The sequence below is a fragment of the Sardina pilchardus genome, chromosome 11, assembly GCF_963854185.1.
Source record: "Sardina pilchardus chromosome 11, fSarPil1.1, whole genome shotgun sequence".
Taxonomy (NCBI): Eukaryota; Metazoa; Chordata; class Actinopteri; order Clupeiformes; family Clupeidae; genus Sardina; species Sardina pilchardus.
The window spans coordinates 23,340,686-23,354,622 of NC_085004.1; the positions used below are offsets into that span (position 1 = coordinate 23,340,686).

Below are 13,937 nucleotides of genomic sequence, written 5' to 3' on the forward strand. Positions count from 1 at the left end.
TCTAGCCAGCACTACACTTAGCAGCTGAACCCTGCGATATGTTCCAGAGGTCTGTGGACTTTTCAGAACATTAACAGTGACAGTGTAGTGATTTTTAGAGTGTGTTTGCGTGGGCTGTATAGACCCCCCTTGTTGGGGCCCTGCACTCACTACCACTACCACCACCACCAGCAGCAGCAGCAGCAGCAGCAACAGCAACAGCAGCAGGAGAAGGAGCAGGAGCAGCAAAGTGATCGAGTGAGTGTGTGGAGGGAGGGGCTGCGGGACAGGGGCTGGGGCTGGGGAGGGGCCAGCCGTGGGCGAGTGACAGGCAGAGCAGGGCAGGGGGGCGGGATCTACCATGTGAGAGCTGCTGCAGTGTGCGCGGGTGCTATCATTGAGCCAGAGACCTGCAGTGGGTGAGGGAGGGACAGCACAACACAACACAGCACAGCATAGGACAGCTGTGGCCTTGGCTACTGCAGAGAAACTGGCAGAAAATGACCCAACTGAGGAGAACTACTCTAGCGAGAAGGACAGACTTCACACACAATGGTGAGTGAAAAGGGGAGCTGGAGCCTGGAGGGGAAGCGGTGTGTTCAGAGTGGTGTATTTGTGTGTGTGTGTGTGTGTGTGTGTGTGTGTGTGTGTGTGTGTGTGTGTGTGTGTGTGTGTGAGAGGGAGAGAGAGTGTGTGTGGCAGTAGGTGCTAATGGTTTTACCTTACCGGTACACGGGGGAAGGGCAGTATACGGGGGAGGGGGTGCTTATTTCTGAGTTGCTTTAGTTAACAATCTGTGGTTAAACTAGCTGAGCAGAGGCAAGTATGGAGGCAAAAGTGCTGTATAAAAAATAAACAGTAGCGCAAGTTTGAGATTGAGAGATTGTGGAGGTGGTTGTCCTGTGCACTCTGTATCTTTATTTGAGTGTGTATGTTTTGAGGTGTGTGTGTGTGTGTGTGTGTGTGAGTGTGTGTGTGTGTGTGTGTGTGTGTGTGTGTGTGTGTGTGTATGTTTTTGTGATGAGTGTGTGTGTCTGTGTGTGTATGTGTGTGTGCGCAGAATCTTCAGTGTGTGTGTCCTTGAGGCAGGTAAAACACTGACTCAGGAAAGCTGCGTTGGGATTTTATTGGTTGTGCCCAAGAGAGCTGTGTGTGTACTATGTGTTGTGTTGGGATATTTTACTGGATAGGCCCTGTGGAGAAGGACTGACTCAAACATGTGTGTTTGTGTGTGTGTGTGTGTGTGTGTGTGTGTGAGTCGCAAGTGTGTGGTGCATGCATGTGTTTATGTTATCTGATTGCTTTTCTCACTGATGTCCAAGCACGGTGACTAAAAGGTCAGCTGTGGACAGGGGGTGAGACGGGAGTGTTGGTGATAGGTATTGAAATTCCCTCACTGAGTGATTGAGATCCAGTGAAGGAGGAGGAAGGACAGAAGAGAGAGAAAGGAGAGTTTCATTCCGCAGGGGAGTCCGATGGGCTTCCCTTCCTCCCCAGAGTGATAAGCGATTGCTCCATCGAGCAGGAGGGAAAACAGAGGATATTAAACTGCTGCTGAAGAAAAGAAAGAAAGAAAGAAAGAAAGAAAGGCAGGCACGCTTATCACGGGGGGAATTCGCTCCCCCTGCACAGCCGGGCAAGAAAATACTGACATGTGTGGATTCAATTTAGGCGTCCTCTTCAGTGTTTGGGTTAACAGACCCAGAGTTGGAGCTGGGGTTGAACTGGGTCCTGGAAAGAAAGGAGGAGAGAGAGAGAGAGAGAGAGAGAAACGAGTGATGATGTTCGCTCTCAATGTTGTAAATACCTCTATAATTGTGCATTAACGGGTGCATTCATCAAGCCTCCTGCAGAGAGAGAGATGGAGAAGCCCTGTTTGTGCTGAAAGGCCCCAGGAAGCCCCAAAGCTCCGGCCCACTGATCCACATCTTCTTATAGAGCGACTGGGTCTGAGGAAGCTAACTGAAAACAAATGCTGCTGCACAGCCCCCAAAGGGTCTCAGTTTCACCCCTTTACAGTGCTGCGACTCATGATGTAAGCATCTTTAAGTAGTTTCCTTTTGTTCATAACTAAGTTTTTTTCCCTCCTATTCCCTCTTTCTCTTTTCTTCCTACTTTTTCTCGCTGGAGATGGGGGAGATTGGCTTCGGAGCTACGGGTGATTCTCGTCTCGCTACCCCCAAAGGACTATCCTATTTGGGAAAAGGGTCATGGGGTTATCTGGTAGTCCTTTGCCTGATTTGTTGTTCTTCCTGCGGGGTAGCCCTTGCATCATTTGATGCCTGTGTTTACTCATTGAGCGACGGGATAAGAGGTTTCAGCTCATCTGGCTCCCCACTGAAAGGGCCCCGTGATCTTCCCACCAGCGTTACACTTTAACTTTTCAAAGGATGGACAACGTTTCAAGAGCACTGAGAGAACAGCGGCACTACGTACTGCTCACCCCCTCAGGCTGTGTGCCGGCCACAAAGGACCCGTTACTGGCCTTGCTCTGACATCAAACGATACTTTGATAGCTGATAACTGGCTATCTAAACACAATAGCAAACATCCTGTTCTGTGTGTGTGCGAGATCGTGTATTTGCACCTGTGTGTGTGTGTGCGTGATCACTGCCGCGCTGTTTTCCCTCTCAGCAGCAACATTAGCACATCTCCACTGGGCTGGAGCGGCACTGGTCGAGCAGCACACTGCTGTTTATTTTGCTGATGTGGAGGAATGTGCCTCATGCTGGCAGCCAGATCTGACCTGTGAAAAATGTTTGTGTATAAAACCCTGATTGCCATTAAACACGGAGCTCAAACTTCCCCCGTGGCCGGAGGCTTTCGCGTGTCGTAAACAATGCAATCTCAGTGTTTGTCCACCGAAGATGACTGATGCGTGTCTGATACCTGCGTGTCATGTCACGAACTCGGGATAAGTTTTCCAACAACACAAGTTAGTGTCACATCACAGCTTCCCATTTCTGGCATCGTTCTAGTAGTGATATACTGCGGATAGGTTCAGCAGACAAGCTGTGAAGGCCTGGCCTCATGCAGCGGGCCAATTTAGCCTCGTCCTCTCAGCCGTTTACAAGCCTCACCCCCTGACCCCAGGGGGCCATGCTACCATCTGCAGCAGGAATGCTGAGCTGCCCAATCTGCACTCTTGTGACGTAGCGGTTCCTCTTATACGGCCCCCATAAAGATAAGAGGCAGATGAGGTCTCCGCACACGTAATCTGTATTTTTCAGATGGAATTGGCATAAAAGCGCCCTGAGCGGGGCCTGAGTAAGTGGGAGGGAGCAAGAATGGAGGCGGTGAATGGAAACGTGTCACCGCAACTTTTTCAGAGACGCGTATAAATCACGTTAGGAGGACCCTCTGAGCCTGCTGCATCTGCCCTTCTTCCATTGAAGTGGCATGCAGAGCGAACTAAAGACATGTGCTTTGGGAGATGAAGGGAAGGACAGAGAGCGAAGGAGAGGCTTCCCCAAATCAGCCGTGACATTGTCGGTTGACAGTGATTGATCGCCTGAGCTTCTGTGCACTGTAGGCACAAAGATACAGGCTTTTAAAGTGGAAATCACGCCAAGTGTACACCCCTGTGTTTGTTGACACAGTCTCTCAAATACACACACAGACGCCAAGGCACTGTGTATTATATGCACTGATATAGTCCGGCGCCAGACGGTGCCAAAGATGTCCAAGTGCTGACCTTCAGCTTTAATGTGAGAGTGTTAATGATGGTGCATGAACAGCCTGGCCTTTTAATGCATCTAGGAAATATGTCTTGTGTGCTTATTCAGAATTGTGTGTTGTCTCTGTATGGAGAAACATTCTTCTTTTTTTCGTCATCGGTGCCATATTTAGCCATATTTAGCCTACTCGCTAACAGGATAACACAATAACCCACTTTTGGCCTGTTAGTCCTTCGCGTTACCCTTGCTATAAAAGAGAACTTCCTGGTATTATGAGCATCAGGTAGAACTGAATAAAGCTTCTCATGTATACACAGTGCCTACCGGATAGGCATGTGAACTCCAGGAACTGGAATTCTCCATTTGTTCTGTGGTTGGTTTTTAAAACATTTGCCTTTTGGCGAAGAGAGGGAAGGTTATGAGGGAGCTCATATTGACAAAATGAACTGAAAAGGCTGTTACTGATATCTGACAGATAAAGTAAATAGCCTAATCCCAGAGATCTGTCGTTGACTGTCTTTCAGCATCTTGTCTGTTTTTTCTCTACTGATTTTGGCAGTTTCAGTTTAGTGTGGCAGAAAGGTGAGCCTGTGTATGTCTGCATGCCTATGTGTCAATAGTTCATCCTCAGTTGAGTTCCTGAAACAGAGATACAGTCACACCCTCATGTGGCTGGAAAGTCTCCTATTTCAGACTAGCCTACTCCCTGTAGGTACACTATTATAATCTCTGACCTATTTTTAGAGGTGAAAAGGGTATATCTGTTGTCTGGAAGATAACAATGTTCAGAGAACTTTCTGCAGAAAGACTGCAGATAACAGGAAGGGAAAGTTAACCACCATTTTTTTCTTTTTGATATCTTACTTGCTGTGCCCCAGTTTGAATGACACTGGGCTTAGTATATGGTGTCAGACATTTCCAGAAGGCTTACGTGACATGATTCTCTCCCATGACATGATTCACGTGTTTTTTTTTTTCTTTATCCCCACAGATAGCGGGAAGAGTAGGGTGTTAATCTAACGTGCAGGATATTGCCAAAACCTGTGTGGTTGTTCATCTAGAAAACAACAGGCAGCTCTTTCTGGTAACCACCACAGCTTGGTCGCGTGGCTAGCTCTGGAAAACTCCAGCTGTGTGAGGTGATGAAGCCTATCATGAGCGAACTGGGGACTCTGACGATGTTTATAAACAGGCAAGCCAAATGCCCACGCCAGACCCCCCACATGTAGGCAGTCTCCTCCTTTTGTGACCTCGTGTTGTCATATCCTGCTGAGTTCAACTCCAACACAGGCCAGACACAGTGGAGCTTTCATTTCTTGGAGACACTGTTTTCAATAGGCCAGACATGGAGCCAATCCATCACTGGAAGAGGGCCAAATGTCAGAAGTTTTTTTTGTACAGCGTCAACCCGCTTATGCAAAGGCTTTGATCTACCGGGGGGCATTAAGGTTATGCTCTTGTGTTAGACTTAATAGAAGAGCTTGAGATTGGAGTCTTAGAAGGCTTTGGTCGATACCTCTATCGGCCTTCGTTCTGTTGAATGGTGTGGATTATGATTAGCATATAATTTTCAGGGAACACTGACTGCTGGAGGGCCCTTCAGTCCTCATCTCCGTGGTTTTAATGAGACTCTCATTAAGTGTTATCTACTTGCCCAAAAACCGAGCAACATGACATCCTCTTGTGGGTGGTGGGTCTCCAACATCTTGGTGGATGACTCGTAACAGTTAATTATTCTGCTTCCCCAGTGCCCTTGATTCTCTTGTGAAAAAGACTTTCCTGAGAAAGATTCCGCTAACGGCCATTTGAAAAGATCTCAGTGGCTGCGGTTTGCCCTCTTTTTCTTGATGAAAGCCTGAATTATTTTATCTGAGATCTCCATTGTTAGAACTTCTCGTCACATGCTGCTTAAAAACTTGTCTTATGCCACTTCTTCTGTGGAGAGAGACTGTCTGAGGGCTGCCTCAGAGAAGCACATAATGGCCCCTTTCCATGCCCCAAAACCATGTTTTACCGAAGGTCAAACTGGCCCGGGGGCAAGCTTGGCGGTGGCCTTCGTGAGAAAAGCCTCCTGCTTTTGTCTCGGCAGAGTCGGTCAGGCTGGTGTGCACACAGGCCAGTCAGTTGTGAGCGGTGAGAGGTTGCAAAGGAGGGCTTTATCATCAGCTCCTGCATGAAGGAGCCAAGCCGACCCTCCACCCCCTTACACCATCAGCAGGAAGCCGCCTTAATGGCTGTTCCTGCTCTGCGGAGTGTTTTGGGAATAAAGACACGTGAAATGCCACTGGATAGACTGAGAGAGGAACAAAGACAAATGAGGACTTGAAGTGGGTTTGGTCAGATGAAAATCACCAATGTTTTTGTTTGAGTAGGCGACTTGTGTTTTAGAAGAAAAAACAAATCTGCGGGGTGAGTTGTAGAGAGGATTTCAGTCCTGACTCTCATCAGCCCTCCTTCATGGTGTTTGGTATCAGGGAACCAAAACAAAGGTATTAACCATGAAGAGGTGAGCCGTTCCCTCGTGAATTCCTGACCTTTTTTTCCTTCTGGGTTTTGATTTGATTGGACTGATAGTTTGAACTGTTCTTTCATGCCCAATTCTTTTCAACCTGATTCACGCTTGGAATTTATTGGACGTGTTTCGCAACTCTTGGCTTTGATACAGAAATTACCTCAACAGAAGCTACAGTCCTACATCCAAATGGGATAATAGGCCTATTACTTTAACATCAGATGTTTCGATGCAGTGATTACACTGTATTATATAGTATTATAATTGGTATAACAGCAATCAAAAACGCTTTTTACTTGCATTCCTGCAATAGCACACTTCAGTGAAAACATTTCACAACAGTTCTTTGTCTCTTCTTGCTCCTCTTTCCACAAGAATGACGGTCACTTTCATCATAGTAGTGGCAGCCAGCATATGTGGGCGTGATGTTTATGTAGGTTTGTGATGAATGCTTTGGCTGAAAAATAGAACACATCAGAAGCACGGGGTAGTTGCTTTCAGCACCTACAGTGTCCTGAGTGTTTCCCCTAAAAAGACTTTTCTGCAAAAATATCTCTCTGGGAATTTCATTTTGTGGAAAATATTCTATATAGAGACATCGTTTGTCAAGTAAGCCTTTTTGGACTTGATAAAATGTTTCCTGAATAAGTTGTTTTTCTGACCTGCTCGCTGTATTTAAAGGAAAGAGTGATTTTCCAGGTGGGATTGACCTCGCTAGCAGGAAGAGCAGCAACCAGCGTGTTGGCGGAAACATGGCAGCTGTTTGATTTAAAGGCACAGATCCTGTGAGGTACAAGAGGGTCAGCATCTGCCTCGCCCCGCAGGAAGCATGTCAGATACAAGATGGACACCCAACCAGGGCCTTTCCATCATATCGGGTTGGCATCAGCTTGTGTTGATTAGTGTGTGGTTTTTGAAGGCCTTTTGGTGCTCATGTGTTATTTGGCCAACTGTCCCAGAAACTGCCGGCTGCCCTTACACACCCCACCCCTCCTCACCCCCACGCCTCACCCCCTTTCCAAAGCAGACAGAATTTCCAACCCGCTGTCCACTGTGGCACGCTCTGCCCTTTGTGCAACAACGAATCACTATTGTTCCGAAAAACAACTGGCAATATTCTATCCCTTTCATCTCCCTCACCACTACTCCCCCTTGGCTTCTTTCTTTCTCTCCCTCGGCCTGATGGACAGCTGGCTGGTGCTGTCACTTGTGTGGGGTTAAAGGGCAAGTCTCCGGTGGTCTACCCCCAAAGCAGCTTGTTGAGGTGGGTAACCGGGGTGTGTTTTTTTGTTTTGTGTGTGCATGTGTGTCTCTCTTGTTACCTCCCAACTGTCGGCCATAGGCAAGCCATAGGCAAGTTGCTGTAATAGCCTTGTAAACATGAAAAAGGTCTGATTGATGTTAGGATCATATAATTTGTAGGACTCAACAGCAGTCTACACTGAACAGAGGGATCATGCAACAAAGTGGGTCTTGTTGAGTTACGTTTGGCCTCCAGATCTTACTGGAGTTTGTGATGTGGAGATTCTTTAGTCTTGATCCAAACAATGGCGTAGTATTTTGTTGTTCTCCTACACTCTTTGTTTACAGTGCTTTCAAGTTCTTTTGAGGTTTGGTAGTAGTACCACAGCCCCCTTTCATACACCCATCCTCCTGCCCACACACAAATGCTCGCTCTCCCTCTCTCTCTCTCTTTCTCTCTCTCTCTCTCTCTCTCTCTCTCTCTCTCACTCTCTCTCTCACACACACACACACACACACACACACACACACACACACACACACACACACACACACACACATGCATACATACGCAAGCCCGTTTTGAATAAACCTGTTTACAGGGTGAATCACAGGTCTCTGAGGGATAGGCTGCTATTGATTATTCATTGAACCGAGTGTAACCTGGAGGGGGCTTGGCAGGTTTGGGGTTGGTTGGTTAAGTAATCTAATAGTGTTCTGGCTGTGGCACGGGGCTCGTCTGGTGAATAAGCATGTGCTTGGTTAGGCATCTCTCCCAGGCATTAGCTCAGCCTAGTGTTATCATCGCAGAAAGGCTGCCTGTCTCACTTGAAAGGTCCCCCCTTTAAAAAAAAGATATGATTCGGAAAGGTTCTGTGAAACAGAACCCGGGTTTTTCAATCCACGTGCAGACACATGCTAATCCGCTAAATGCATTTCAAGATTCTGTGAGCCACAGAGTCTGAGTGAGACAGTTTGTTTTTGAGGTCTGAGAGAGACACACCAAAAGATCTCTCTCTCTCTCTCTCTCTCTCTCTCTCTCTCTCTCTCTCTCTCTCTCTCTCGCTCTCTCTCGTAGGCTCATCTGACGACGTATTTACCCTGTAGGCATGGATACAGAAGTACAGCGTAATGCCCGTGGCGGACATTGCCCAGATTTCTCTAAACCGTCTCGCAGAAATGCATGACAGAGATTGGCCGTGCGGTTATAACAGCTCTGGAGAATATTAAGCAGTCTGAGTGAGAGTCCCTCCAAATCCCACTTTTTGGTGTTTTTTTTCTTTTCTTTTTTCTCTCTCTCCCAAATCCCCCAAATGTCTCTCCACAAAGTCTGCATACTAGTATGAAATATTCATCTCATGGGGTTTCAAAACTCGTATGAAGGTGTCCAAAGTAGAGGAAAAATGGTTGGTACCCTCTAAAAGAGTAATGGAGGAATGTTGTATATTTGACTTTGGTTGCTGAGTATGTTTGCCTTTGCACGTTTAAGCAGGGGGAAGTGCATATTGATCCCCTTTTCCTTCCTGTGCAATTATCTAAAATGTCCAAGTCTGACCACACAGGAGTTCCGATCATAAAACCTCAAAAGGTGGGGGGATATGCTAGGGTGGGTAGTGGTTTTTTTTTCACTCAAAAAGATGCACCAGTGCTCGTCAGTTTGATCACTCTAACGAAGCGCACCGTGATTGTATGCGTTGGCCAGTGAGCGAGAGTGATGGGAAGGGGTGGACAGGTTTATATGACTGCTGGACCCATCAGGGAGAGACACGAGGCACGGTCTGGCCCCGTTTGGGAGAAAAAGAGGTAGAGAGAGCGATAGAGAGAGGGGTGGCGTGTGTGTGTGGGTGGGGAGTGGAGGGTTGAATTAAGACCTAATGATCAAATGCATTATGCAGAATTTCTCCGAGCCCTGGGTGGGCTCAGAGAGCTAAGCCTCCGACAGCGACCCAGTGTGATGGACGCTTACTTGGCACTTGACTCGGCAGAGCCGGAGAGAGGGAGCAAGGCAGGGTTGCATGAAGGAATCTTCTCTGATTTCCAGACTTTGTTTTACCCCTCTGGAGCAGAGAGCTGGAATCTCATTTAACTTACTGGAGATTTGTTCTGTTAGACCGTCCAGTCTCCCCCCCCCCCCCCCCCCCTCTTTTCCGCCTCTCATTCGGAAGAGCTGCAGAAGTACAAAGTGTGTTATGATGACCAGGACTTGCCAAATTATATTTTATCTAACAAAAAAAAGAATGAAACAAACAAGACAGCGAATGGATGCAGATAGCATTTTTATCCATGGCCCCAAATGGCCACTTTTGCTGAAAAGTCTGATAAGGATCAAGATAGGAACCGGATGAGCCAAATGAGTGTGTGCTACTGACGGGTGTAGATGCGCATCAGCGGCCCCTGCTTGGGAACAGTGGACAGTGAGGAGGGGTCAGCCCTGCATTAGTCTAATTAAAATGTGCTGAAAGCCTCCACTTCCAGAGCAGACCCAGGCTAAGATCTGCAGAGACAAACATGGCGAGTTTCTCTCTCTCTCTCTCTCTCTCTCTCTCTCTCTCTCTCTCTCTCTCTCTCTCTCTCTCTCTCTCTCTCTCTCTCTCTCTCTCTCTCACACACACACACACACACATAGACACACGCTATACAGACACACACACATACACGCACACACACACACACACAGACACACACACACACACATCTACCCAGACTGGGCTGAGTTCTAGGACACCTGATGGCCCCTCCTGCTATCTTGCCTTGCTTTTGTACCCTGCGGGTCTTGGGCTCGGCGGATGTGGTGGAGCAGTGTGCTGCTGTTATCTCTCCCCTCTCAACTCAGTCAGTCAGGGAACTGATCACTGTATGCCCGCACTCAGCCCAGCCATCTGAAATAATAAAACACACAAGCATACGCACACACACACACACACACACACACACACACACACACACACACACACACACACAGTTTCAGTCCAGGAGCACAGTCTTCCACGATGGAGGACATCGGTTTCCTCCTATTACTCCAAAGTAAACATTCGCCTTTGTGTTGAACGGCACAAGCTGATTCTAATTATCTTATGTCTATTTAACTTCATCTGCTATTAACTTTTCAGTGGTTCAGTGGTTAATTGCTAACCTGTCTATGGAGATTGATCCCTGATGTCTGCAAAGAACGCTCTCTGTGTGTGTGTGTGCGGGCACACTTACTTTGCACACAGCCCATATTGATGGAGTTCTGCATACACAAGATAATGCCCGTTCATTGTTCTCTATGAACGGTCACACGGTTGGCCTTATCTGACACTGTTGCGTCTGCATTTGTCTGGCGGTCTCGTTTTATCCCCCCCTCCTCTCTCTCTCTCTCTCTCTCTCTCTCTCTCCATGGGCTGCTGCATGCATGTGGGGCATTTCCTTTTCCAGAGGGGATAAGGGCAAAAAACCCAGGATTCCCAGAACAAAGCTGGAAAAAATCCTTCCTCCCAATGTCTCAGAGCATTTTATTTGTTGTTGTTGGTCGTGTTCACATGCAAGAAAAAAAACAAGTAAAATATTTTACAGGTCCACACCTGTGGTGTGGTGAAACAAAGTGCAGCTGAGCCGCTCATTGCCATGATGTTCTTGTTCTCGTATGATGAGTACACACAGTCCTTACTCACGGCTCTCTTCTCACACCAGTCAGCACAGTCCAGCGCAGTCCACCCCGGACCCAGAGCTGACATCTAATCCTCCGTCTCCATGTCTGCCTGTCCGGATGCCGGTGTCCACGTCTTTTTTTTTTTTTTTTTTTTTTTTTTTGTGGGGGAAGGGCGGGGGAATGTGACGTTTTAATGTCACAGCTCCTAACTTAGACAGCCGTTCCACTTACATGAGTGTTTGTTGTCATGGCGTCGGCTGTTTGGCTGAGATGATGAGTCACGTGAAAGTGGCATGTGTGTGTGTGGAGCATTAATAATGGCTGGCTTTCTGTAGGATAAATTATGTGTGTGGCAGTTGTGTGGTGAGGGGGGTGCACAGCGTGTGTGTGAGTGTGTGTATGTGTGTGTGTGAGTGAGTGTGTGCGTGCTGAGGGAGTACTGTGCGGTGGTAACAGCGAGTCAGGATCTGTGTTCAGACAGCTGAACCTGTCATTGGGTTACTAGTGTGTCCCTTGGGAACCCCCTTTTTAGGGTAAAGACTAACCCAGAGCCAGGCTGTCTACTTCAGAGAGAGAGAGAGAGAGAGGGAGAGAGATGGAGAGGGAGAGGAGGATAGAAAAAGACAGAGAAACAGACGACAAGAGTGACAGAAAAGAAAGAGATAGATGAGGAGTGTGTATCGGAGAAATTCAAAGGGAGGAAGGAAGAAACATTTTACCGGCAGTGGGGAAGAGAAGAGAAGAACGAGTAAAAGCTGCCAAGAGAGTCGAAAAACCACCACCACAAGATCCACTGGCCTGGCCTGGGCTGTATGGCTTGCAAGCGAGCGAGAGAGCGAGCGAGTGGCGCTGATATATTTAGCCGGATCCGGCCTGTTTCTCTTTGGCCCACAGGAGTCACGTTTCAGTCTGTCTTTTAAAGTCTGAGAGTCTGTCTTTAACAGCACCTTTGGGTGCCATGACCAATTAAAAGCAGCCATCTGCTTTCTGTTTTGTCTCGAGATTGAAAGAGGTAAAGCACTCTGCGTGGATTAAATTATTCCATAAATCTGATTGATGCCAGGGCTTTCAGTGGATTATATGTATTTGTGTGTCTCTGTGTGGTGCCTTCTTCATTATTCATTCGCTGTCTGAAAGAGAGGGTGTTGCATGTGTTGGTACTCCTACTGCAGACATCGCAGTGAGGATCATATTGTATCTATGCAATTGTTGTGCATATAAAATTATATCTGATGTGGGATTTGCTTGATTAATTTGATTTTTATGTGTTTTTTTGTTTGGTTGCTGTAGGACTCTGAGTCTCTGGATAGCTGCATCCAGAGCACCCTGTCGGCGCTGTACCCCCCCTTTGAGGCCACCGCTGCCACGGTGCTCTGCCAGGTGTTTGATGTCGTGGAGACAACGTACCGTGGCGACGGCCTGAGATACCTCATTGACTTCCTGGTCCCGGCGAAACACATCCTCCAGAGTATTCAACAGGATGCCTGTGTGAGTGCCTACATCCCAACACCTCCACCCCCCCCACACACACACTTCTCACTGCGCCCTACTCCACTCTCTCTCTCTCTCTCTCTGTGGTTTGTTCCCTGTGAGCAATACTCCCAGCGGTGACTCACCGTTGGTGAAACATGGCCTCCAGCGGGAAAAACACCCTCGCTCACCTCTGCCATGGCTTATCATGGAACCTGTCCCTTTTAGTCACTATTAGTCACGGCAGCGAGCCTCTTCATCTCCCAGGTGAACAGCACCCAACCCTCCACTCTCATTTTTTTCTCTTTCCAGGGCCACGCTCTTGTCTGATCATGCCCAGCTCCAACCCCTACATTGCTGCTCCGTTTGTCATGTTTAGTTAGGTGAGCTTGCTTCCCCCTGCTGCTGTCATTAGTCATAGGGGTGTAGCCAGATGCTAGTCAAACAAAAGCTAGGAGCTAGAATGCACTCCCCCACCCTCTTTGTTTTGGTTATCTGAGACGCGGGGTTTGAAAAACCCCACTGCCAGCCTTCGGGAAACAAAAGCCTTTCCAAATACATCATCAGGCATCACGTGCAGACTGCCCCACATTGCCATGTTGTGCCTCAGTTGCGGCTACTCCTCAGTTTCAACACCTCGTCATCACGCGTCCATGTCTGCTAGCTATTTATACTCCCACTTGACCTCCAGGGTGGTTTTGCTTTGCAGTTGTTGTATAGGAGCTTGATGTGGGTTTACACACGCTCTGTTGCATGTTGCGCCTGGCGTTCCCTGCATTTAGAGACGACAAAAGCAGACCTCGCTCTAGGTCTCCCGTCAGGCGCTACGCCGTTTTTAATGGATGCTAAGGCGAGCCTTCTAAAGGGCACCTTGAAGAGGTCTGTTGTTTCCCCCCCCCTGGCCTGTCAGAAAGAGGGGGCTGTCAACGGCTGCCTTTTTATCAGACTGCAGAGAATTCTCTGCGTGACACCCTATCTACTCAAGTTGGGCCTCCCTCATTGGCCCTAGGTGTCACCTAATATGCACGGGGAGGATTTGGAAGTTGAATAGACTTTAGATGAGTTCATTCAGATGGTGGAGGAAGAAAAAGAAGAAGAGAAAAACACATACAATTGTTGCGTCGAGTTCTCACCGTGACCTCGAAAAAGCGTTTCTCTTCTCTTTTATCGGGCCAGCCTCTCGTGAACAACACGCCGGGCATCAAAGCCGGTCGCACCGGTAGGAATTAAGGAGCGTTTTTATTCTCACCCTCACTGTCATTGGCTGTCTTGCTGCGCGGAGACTGTGGGATGAAAAGGGGGCAAGTAGACACGTTGTTTTGTCATGCTAAACATTTATAAGCATGGCTTTTATACAAGCAGGGTGAGACTGACAAGAGCATGGAGCCCCACACTGCCTGTTGAGACTCAGTGACATGTGAAGGCC

General features: G+C 47.9%; 1 protein-coding gene across 2 annotated transcripts in view; it reads left to right on the forward strand.

Moving 5' to 3' along the window:
- The first annotated feature begins 394 nt into the window (after window positions 1-394).
- The window catches only part of plekhg4 (pleckstrin homology domain containing, family G (with RhoGef domain) member 4), a 61,242-nt gene continuing 47,699 nt past the window's right edge, over window positions 395-13,937 (forward strand). Inside the window, exons 1-2 of one of the 2 annotated variants that reach the window (XM_062549885.1) lie at window positions 395-534; window positions 12,332-12,529. In XM_062549885.1, coding sequence (XP_062405869.1) covers window positions 532-534; window positions 12,332-12,529 — 201 coding nt within the window. In that variant the 5' untranslated portion in view covers window positions 395-531. Of the gene's footprint in view, window positions 535-1,921; window positions 2,015-12,331; window positions 12,530-13,937 lie in introns of those variants that run through there. The other variant, XM_062549884.1, reaches the window with a different exon arrangement.